Source organism: Brassica oleracea, chromosome C9, assembly GCF_000695525.1.
Source record: "Brassica oleracea var. oleracea cultivar TO1000 chromosome C9, BOL, whole genome shotgun sequence".
Taxonomy (NCBI): Eukaryota; Viridiplantae; Streptophyta; class Magnoliopsida; order Brassicales; family Brassicaceae; genus Brassica; species Brassica oleracea.
The window spans coordinates 8,436,519-8,445,225 of NC_027756.1; the positions used below are offsets into that span (position 1 = coordinate 8,436,519).

The 8,707-nt window shown below is 34.0% G+C and overlaps 2 protein-coding genes across 2 annotated transcripts in view; both read right to left on the reverse strand.

The window, feature by feature from the left end:
• Positions 1-1,813: 1,813 nt before the first annotated feature.
• Positions 1,814-2,704, reverse strand: LOC106313693 (histone H1). Its single transcript, XM_013751583.1, has 2 exons — positions 2,509-2,704; positions 1,814-2,418 (listed from the first exon to the last, which is right to left on the reverse strand). The coding sequence occupies exons 1-2, from the start codon at positions 2,620-2,622 to the stop codon at positions 2,047-2,049; spliced, it is 486 nt and encodes a 161-aa protein (XP_013607037.1). The 5' UTR covers positions 2,623-2,704; the 3' UTR covers positions 1,814-2,046.
• Positions 2,705-8,153: 5,449 nt separating this feature from the next.
• LOC106313549 (peptide methionine sulfoxide reductase A5) overlaps positions 8,154-8,707 on the reverse strand; it is a 3,203-nt gene continuing 2,649 nt past the window's right edge. Inside the window, exon 5 of the mRNA XM_013751384.1 lies at positions 8,154-8,372. The gene's annotated coding sequence lies outside the window, so the exon portion shown is untranslated. The remainder of the gene's footprint in view (positions 8,373-8,707) is intronic.

An 8,707-nucleotide genomic window follows, 5' to 3' on the forward strand; every position in this document is an offset into this window, starting at 1 on the left:
ATTTTACGAGGAAATCATTTCGTGGTTGTTACGTGTATTTTGCGAGGAAAATCTTTCAAGGTATTTACGTGTAGATTACGAGGAACTGTTTTCGAGTTATTTACGAGGAATTGTAGCGACGTCCTTACGAGGAATTGTAGCGACGTCTTTACGACGAATCGTTCTACTTCGTCTTTACGACGAAATATATTCCTCGCTAAGTTACGACGAATTAGCGAGGAAATATGTGTTACGACGGACGTGTAACGAGCAAACGCGTTTCCTCGCTAATTCGTCGTAAAGCCTCTTTTACGACGAAATAACGAGGAAAACCGCCCTCGTTAAGATTATGTTTTCTTGTAGTGGAGGGAACTTGCGGGAGAGTTTTGGGATCAGAGATTATGGGGGGAACTTTTGAAGGTTGAGAGGTAGAAGCGTGGTTACTGGTGGAGGTATTTGAGGGAGAGGGGTTAAGGCGAAGGTGTTTTGGTGGGAGAATCTTTAGAATGGTGGAGGTGGGTTCAACTAGTGAAGGACTAAGTTGTTCCTGATGAGGGGAAGAGCTAGTACTTGGGGAGTGGGAGTTTGAGCTAGGGTTTCCTGTAGCAGGAATAGTAAGAGTAGATGCAATCTCAGCTAAAGAGCCAAACTGAGTAGTTGTTTCAGAGATGGCTAGAGCTGGAGATGAATCCAAAGCTTGAGCCATAACAGTATCAAGGGGAGAGTTTGATAAACGAGATCTACGAATCTCAGAGCGAGAGGGTGGAGGAGTTGAGGCAAGTGGGGGGGAAAGGTGGGGGAAGAGGGGAGGAAGGATCAGGCGGGTCAGGGGGGAAGGGAGGGGGGAGGAGAACATCTCCGGATGTTGAAGACGAAGGTTGCACGGCGGAAGCACAACCAGGAAGAACCCAACGATTCTGCATTGGTAAGCGTGTCAGAGAGAGTTTGACTTTTTTTGTAATCCAAAAGTAATATTTTATTGATCAATAGAGCACAAACATATTTTTCTAATTGTATGTCTCTATATTCTATATGTGGAATAGTTGATTCCCTTCTTTTAGGGTTTAAAATTTTCTTTTATAGGTTATTGTAGTCAGGATCGAATTAGATATTTAAAAACATTAAAATATGAAGAAAAAAAATCTATTTTAATGGAAATTTTATTTTAATTTGTTTTATCGAGAGCAGAAAAACGCAATCCAAATACTAAAAGTTTAATCAAGAGAAGAATGTCTGGTTTTTATTTAAGCATAAAAAATAATTTAATAAATTATTTATCCCCAATATTTACTTTATATGTTTACTTTATGAAAGTTTATTTTATCCTTACTTTAATATTTTTTACTTTTATGTTTACTTCGAATTTTTCAACAGTTTTAGAAAAAAAAAAATCAAATTTCAACCAATACACAATCTTTCTTGCGATTTTTACTGATCCAGTTTGCGTATTCTTAACTTCTCCCGACAGGGAATTATGCAGGTATAGAGAGAGCTTCTTCAGTCAATCCCTTTTTTAGATTGAAACCCCTTGAGATTATCTCGTGGACTGAGTTGTTAGAGAGAGCTTCGTACCAGCACATCGAGTAGCAGAGGCGACGAGAATTGTACAGAAACAACCTAGCACTCATTGTTTAGTTTGTCTATGTGCACAGTACATGGACGCTTGGTAGAGCGTATGACTTTTAATCATGTGGCAGTGGGTTCAGATTCTAGCGAATTTGTGTGTGTTTAATGGAATGAAGAAAGACGTTTTTCCGCTGGATCAGATTTATATTCATCGCAAACATAAAGTGTAACACAAGAACGTAGGTACTAATTTCTAAGAGACGAGAAGGGTAAGAAGGTGTTGTCTCTCCACAGTCGTAGGGCTATACAACCACAAATTATTGCATATATTATATTGACAAGTGCGTAGTTTATACACATACCTAGACTCCTTACCCTTACAAGCCCTAAAGGAGACGCACCGAAACCAAAAAAAAAAAACAGAGTCAACTATTTTACAGAGAGAAAACCCTTATTCTTCATATTCACACACACACACTCTTCTTCTGTCTTTCTTGTTGATCAAGAAGCGGAAGCTCTCAAGACCTTCTTAGAGCCTGGAGACTTGATCGACTTAAGCTGTCTTGGCTTCTTTGCTTTCCTCTTCTTTTTCGTCGTCACCATTTCTGGCTTGCTCACAGTCTTCTTCGACCGAGTCTCCATCTTCTTCTTCTGCTGCTGCCTCGTTGTCCTCGTGGTGGTCTCTGAGAGCTTGTACGAGGCTCTGATCTTCACGAGCTTACCCTTAGCGACAGAGTTTTTAAGCTGCAGAGAAAGTGTTTTACGGAAATTCTCAGGGAGTAGAGGTTTGTATTTCTCCTCTATCTGCTTTGCTATAGCGTAAGGGCTTGACCCGTTCTTCTCTTTCAGATTCATCAAAGCCTCTTTTATCATCTTCATCAAGAAACAGAGACAGAAAATTTAAAAAAAAAAACAAAAATATATTTTTCAAGAAAACAAAATAAAAATATTTTTTTCTTTTACCTGAAAATATGGAGGATGAGTGGTGGTTTTGGGTTTTTTAAGCTTCTTTGGTTTCTCTTTTGACGCCATAGGAGTCTTCTTCACCGTCGGAGTCTCGTTTTTCTCTTTCGCCATTAGAGGGAACACTTGCGAAACAAGACAGAGGATTAAGATGGAAGATGATTGTTTTGTTCGTGCTTATCTGTTGCTTTTTCAGCACTGGCAGTAAAGTATATATAGCACTGAGAAATCAACACGTGTTTCTTTTTTGTTGGTTATAAGTTTTGCTGAAGGATCTGTTACGTGTATTAGGATGAATCTGGAACGTACACGTGGCAAATTTGATGTGTTTCTGGGAGAAAAGTAGAAAACACACTTCGACCATCATTATCGGTTAAACATTTTTTGGCCTCCTTAAAATTTTTTTTTTCCGTTTTGGCTGATTTAAAAAAAATAAAATAAAATAAAACTAATTGTAGGCCCTTACATGTTAGTAGAACCCGTGAACAGTTCAAAAAACAGAACAAAGTTGGTTTTTAACTCACGTTTTTTTTGACCGACTCTTAGCAAATTTGTGGAGGAGACTACCTCTTTTAGTGTAAAAACCTTCTAAGAAATTAGGGATAATTAGATTATGTTTATCCTATAAAATTTTTAATGAGTTTTTAAAATTTTTTTATTTTTAAAAAAATGTACTAATTGCGGGTTATCACGTGTCAACGAGATCCGCAAACAGTACAAAACCCCAACAATAGTCGATTCTTAATATGGGCTTTTTGTTACCGACTTTTATGTTTTTGTGGGACTTCTTCCCCTAAAAAATTTCCTAATCACCTCCGATAAACTTGTCCTTAATGTCTTTGCTACTGTATAGGTGGTTCTTAGATGTTTTCTTTTTCCTTTTTTTTCCGTAGATATTTCTTGATTTTAATACTAGTATAAGATTTATTCCACATTCGCGATTTTTGTCTGATGTCTCCACATAATCATTTGTGAATTGTGTGTTTACTACTACATAAAAAGCCTCGAGTTTGAAGTTGTTCTTGATTGGTTTTGACATTTTTCAAATTTGAAATTTATAAAGGTTGGATATCGCAAACTATGAAGCAAATCAAACGAATTCCCAAATGGTTAGTAAAGAAAGATAGATTAAAACGATTAGGCATCTATAACTTACTTTCATATTTTCCTTGATTTTTTTTTTTAAATTAGAAATAGATTTCTTTTCGAGAAAAAGACAAAAATAGCACTAAATCAAGTTTTTGTTCCCAAACTAGCACTCAAGGTCAAAAGTCACAAAAATAGCACTTAATGTTTTATCAAAAGTCACAAACTTAGGGTTTAGAGTTAAATGCTGGGTTTAGGATTTAGGGTTTAGAGTTTAGGGTTTAGGGTTTAGAGTTGAGAAATGAGGTTTTGGGATAAGATTTCAAATTTTGAAAAATAAAAAAATTAAAATTTTCAAAAGATAAAATGCTATTTTGGTCATTTTAGTTTTTGAGTACTATTTTTGTGATATAAACTTAGAAATGTGATATTTTTAAGATTTGTCCTTTCTTTTCAGTGTATTATTCTTTTTGCAATAAAGAAAATTTAAAAGTGTATTATTCTGATATAAGATTTTGATAAATTTCAATGATAAACTTATCGGATGTAAATCTATTAAAATCTAGGACATAACTTAGGTTCAACCCCTTGGATGAACCTTTAAATTCACCCCACTCTTTAAAACCAATCAAAGTGATACATAGATTATTAATTAAAAAATATTAAATTAAATAAAAAATAGCTACAAAAAATAAAAACGCTAATTTTAACGACGCTAACGCTTCCAGCTAAACCCTAAACCCTAAATCTTAAATTTTAAACCCTATATCCTAAATTCTAAACCCAAATGCAAACCCTAAACTCAAACCCTATACCCTAAACCCAAATCCAAACCTCTAAACCCAAATTATATACCCTAAACCCAAAAACAAGACTATAAACCACGGTAATCCTAAACCCAAACCGTAAATCCTAAACCCAAAACCTATAACTAAACCCTAATCCTAGACCGAAAACCCAAACGGTAAACCCTAAATTAACCATAAATCCAAACGATAAATCCTAAACCCAAACCGTAAATCCTAAACTCAAAACTTATACCCTAAACCCAAATCCTAGACCCAAAACCCAAACGGTAAACCCTAAGCCAAAACCCCAACCTTAGATGCTATAGGGTTTGGGTTAAGGTTTACGGTTTGGGTTTAGGGTCTAAGATTTGGGTTTAGGGTCTAAGACTTGGGTTTAGAGTATAGGGTTTAGGTTTATAGTCTATTTTTTAGGTTTAAGGTATATAATTTTGGTTTATGGTCTAGGATTAGGGTTTAGGGTATAAGGTTTGGGTTTAGGGGTTTGGATTTGGGTTTAGAATTTAGGGTATAGAGTTTAGAATTTAAGATTTAGGGTTTAGGGTTTCGCTAGTGGTATTAGCGTCGTTAAAATTAGCATTTTTATTTTTTTAACTATTTTTTATTTAATTTAATATTTTTTTAATTAATAATCTATGTGTTACTTTTATTGGTCCTAAAGGATGAGGTAAATTTAAAGGTTTACCCTACATAAGGTTTGTTCTAAAATCTATCATTTTATATACAACTAGAGGTTGGCCCGCCCTACGGGCGGGAATTTGTATTTTTTTATATGAATATATATTAATTTATGAAGCATTTAAAAAAGAGTATAGACTGAAAATAACATTATAAACGAACAAATAATGAGATATATTTTTTTTGCTAAATTTATATTGTTATTTTTAATATACATTTTTGGTTATATTCGTTAGTTATTTCAGTGATATTTATTTTTATTTGTAGTTCCTTTGTTTGGTTATATTTGTGAATTATAAATTCAAGGGATCGCTTTTTGTTGAATGTAAGAAGATTAGATCTTAGACTCGTTGCATTTAGCTAAATTAATAATACGGTATCTAAAATGGTTCGAAAGATAGCAGTGTTCAATTTTGCTTTATGCTGAAAACGCTAATTTTATTTTTATTTTTTTACTTTAGTTATGTACAATCATGTTACACTTATGTATTTTTGTCTGGTTGTTTGTATTTTACTGAGTTCATCCAAACTATGCAAATATTTGTCTTTTTTACTTTCATTTTAATATAAAAATCATGATAGAGTTTTTTCCTATTATTATACCATATAGATAAATATCAACGTTATACAAAAATTATGATGCTTGGCAAAGAAATTGTATGTCCGTGTTGTTTTAATGTTTATTACTCTTATTTTTTTCTATAGGTTGTAGTTACAGAGTTAGTTATTGCGTAAGCTACTATATATTTATTTTACATTTGATTCACTATGTTCGTGTACTTAACATTTGAATCCATGTTCATTGTTTAGATTTTATCTGTGGTTTTGTCAAATAAATGGGTCATAATTGATATTTTATTGAAGGTGTTTTCTATCATATGTATCCATAACAATACAGTTGTCCATGCTGAACAAAATTACATGTTTGCAAATTTAGGCTATGATGGGGGACGTATAATGTTGATGTAAAGGGTGGCACTATTTTTTATTTACTTATGATTGTTTTCCTCACCTTTTTATTACTGTGAAAACGATTTTGCTAATTTTTTCATTCTAAGGTATTTTTTGTGTTAGATGAATTAAACAAATATTTTTCTTACTCAGTTAATTAATGATAAAATACTACTATTTGTTTTCCTCACGAAAAAGAAGAAGAAGTATTGTTGAAACAAAATGAATTATATACACACGCTTGGTTCAAAATAATCAAAGAAGTTGCAATCATTAAACTGGCAATTAGCAGGATTTTTCGCATTCAACATGTGTCACCAGCTTTTGTCTTGTTCTCTGGTCCACTCTTGTTCAGCTTAGAAGTAGGCTGTTTAGTTTTGCTGACAGCACCAGGCATGTCGGGTGATCATCACCTTCTCAGCGTGGACTTATGAAGGTTAGAGTTGGATTTATTTGAGCATTTTAATTTTGAATCCAGATACAACACAACCTGGTCTACAAAACGCTGAACAGGCGGACGTTGGTTGCCGTAAGAGATTCTGGGCACAGGGTGCAGGTGTAGAAGTTCCCTTGCACGCAGCTCTCCCACAATGCCTACAGACGATAGTTGGCCAGTTTTTCACTTTTCAGCTCAAGCTCAATCACTTTTAACTTCCAAGCATCAGTCATTTACTGTTACCCTACTGGTTGGGAAGAGAGCGAGGAGGAGAACGAACATAACCGTCCAGCTTAAGCACATGTATTGAAAATGACAGCTGAAGTCGAAGAAACTTAACTGAGTTACATTGTCGAGTACAGTAGCTGTCATTCTGAACTGATACTCTGCTCTGTCCCCTTCTCTGAACTGAGAATCCTTTAAGTATAGCTACATACACAAAGAAAACAGAGCATATGTTATGCAAGAAATCAGGGAACTGTAAGAGAAACATTTAGATTTGCTATGGTATAAGTTTTTTTGTAAGGACCGGTTTAGTCTATAAGCACCAATTGACCCTTGGACCAGCGTAGACTGCAAAATATTAAGTTGATTTTCAATTCCCAGCTTTCGAGAGATGAAGCAGAAATATGGAACAAATACAGCTAACGAAGTTGATTAATGGTTACCTTCTCATCGAGGAAGACGTGAGCTCTCGTCCTTTCTTCACATTCCTAGCCTCCCAAAACCGCAGAAAACGTGTAACAACTGCATTCTTATGGTACTCTTCTAGGGTTTTTAGGCTACTATAATTTGAAGAAGATTTGTGATTTCTCATGAGCACTTTGATATAGTAGCATCCGTTGATGTGGGAGGTGAGAAGTCGGCATTGAAGAACAGATAGTGGGGTTAATTGATTGCACCCATCATCAATAGGAGTTATTCCGTCACCAGAATGAAGGGGATCAGATTCGAGGGGGGCTACGCAGAGCAGAGAAGAACTCTGATCTGCACATTGTTGGTGGGCTTAAAATTTTAGTTTTTTCTGGGTTTAGATTATTTGAAAAGCCTAATATTAGATTTTTAGTTCGATACTTGATAGTTATTAAAGAGAGCACGACAGGTGTCAACAAATGCCCTATGCTAATAGATGACGTGGATTCATGAGGAGAGACTCAAGGCAACTTTATTGTATTAGATAACTTATTCATAACATAACTAATTTTAATTTAAACAAATGCACTTCTATATTATACAAATACAAATAAGCTAATTCGTCTATTAAATTTAGTTTATGCAAATTAAATATTTGAAGTATTTAACCTTCAAAACACTTCGTAATATATATTTTTAATTTCTTTTTATAAATTATTTAAATGTTTCTAACTAATTATTATATTTATTAAATATATTTTTTCTGTTTTTTTAAGCGTTACTTTGACATTTTGCTTGCTACAAAAAAATGTCGTTTTAAAATTTCAATACAATTAATATTTATTTCCAAATGAATAATAACAGTAAAATGCATTGATCTAAGAAATGATTTAATTATCATAAATATCACCGTAAATTGTTTTTAAATGACATTTTTTTATGAAACTGAAGAAATAAATAGTATTTAAATTATGTGTAATTGTCTAAAAGTGGGATGATTTTTATTAGTTGATTTTGCAAATAACACATGAGGTAAAAGTTAATTTCAAATAATATTTAAATAACTTTAATAAGATAGAAGATGGACGTCCAAATAATCTGTTTACAGGGAAACAAAGAACCTTATTCTATGCGAGTGATAAGGACGACAACACATGCAAACATTGCTGCGATAAGTATACAACCAATATTCCTGGGCAAAAGAATGAACCAAAACTTACATTCGAGATACTATCAATCGAAACCAAGACGAGGAGAATCAGGTGACATATATAGGCCATGTTCGTTTCTTCGTTCAACTGAATCATTTGGCTGAAGCTGAGCGCGTTGTTCGTTTGGACACAAAAAAACATCACTCATTCGAATGGATCAGTTGAATGATTTTCGAAAATTAGGTTGGATGGAGATGGTTCAGTTGAATGAACCGAAACGAAGCAGTTAGATGGAGATGATTCAGTCGAAATATCCAAATGTCGATTTTGCCCTTGAAAAAACTCAAATATTACAAACCTAATTTCATTTTTTTTCCGTCGTAGCTTTCTCTCTGCGACAAACTCAAATCTCAGTTTCTCTCTAGCCACCATGAAAGGAGCTTGAAGCTCTCACCTCA

Bases quoted from the DNA above. Each gene is read 5' to 3' on its own strand.
- LOC106313693 (XM_013751583.1), bottom strand. From the start codon at position 2,622: ATGGCGAAAGAGAAAAACGAGACTCCGACGGTGAAGAAGACTCCTATG. The intron at 2,419-2,508 runs GTAAAAGAAAAA...TTCTTGATGAAG, and splicing joins CTCATCCTCCATATTTTCAG to ATGATAAAAGAGGCTTTGAT.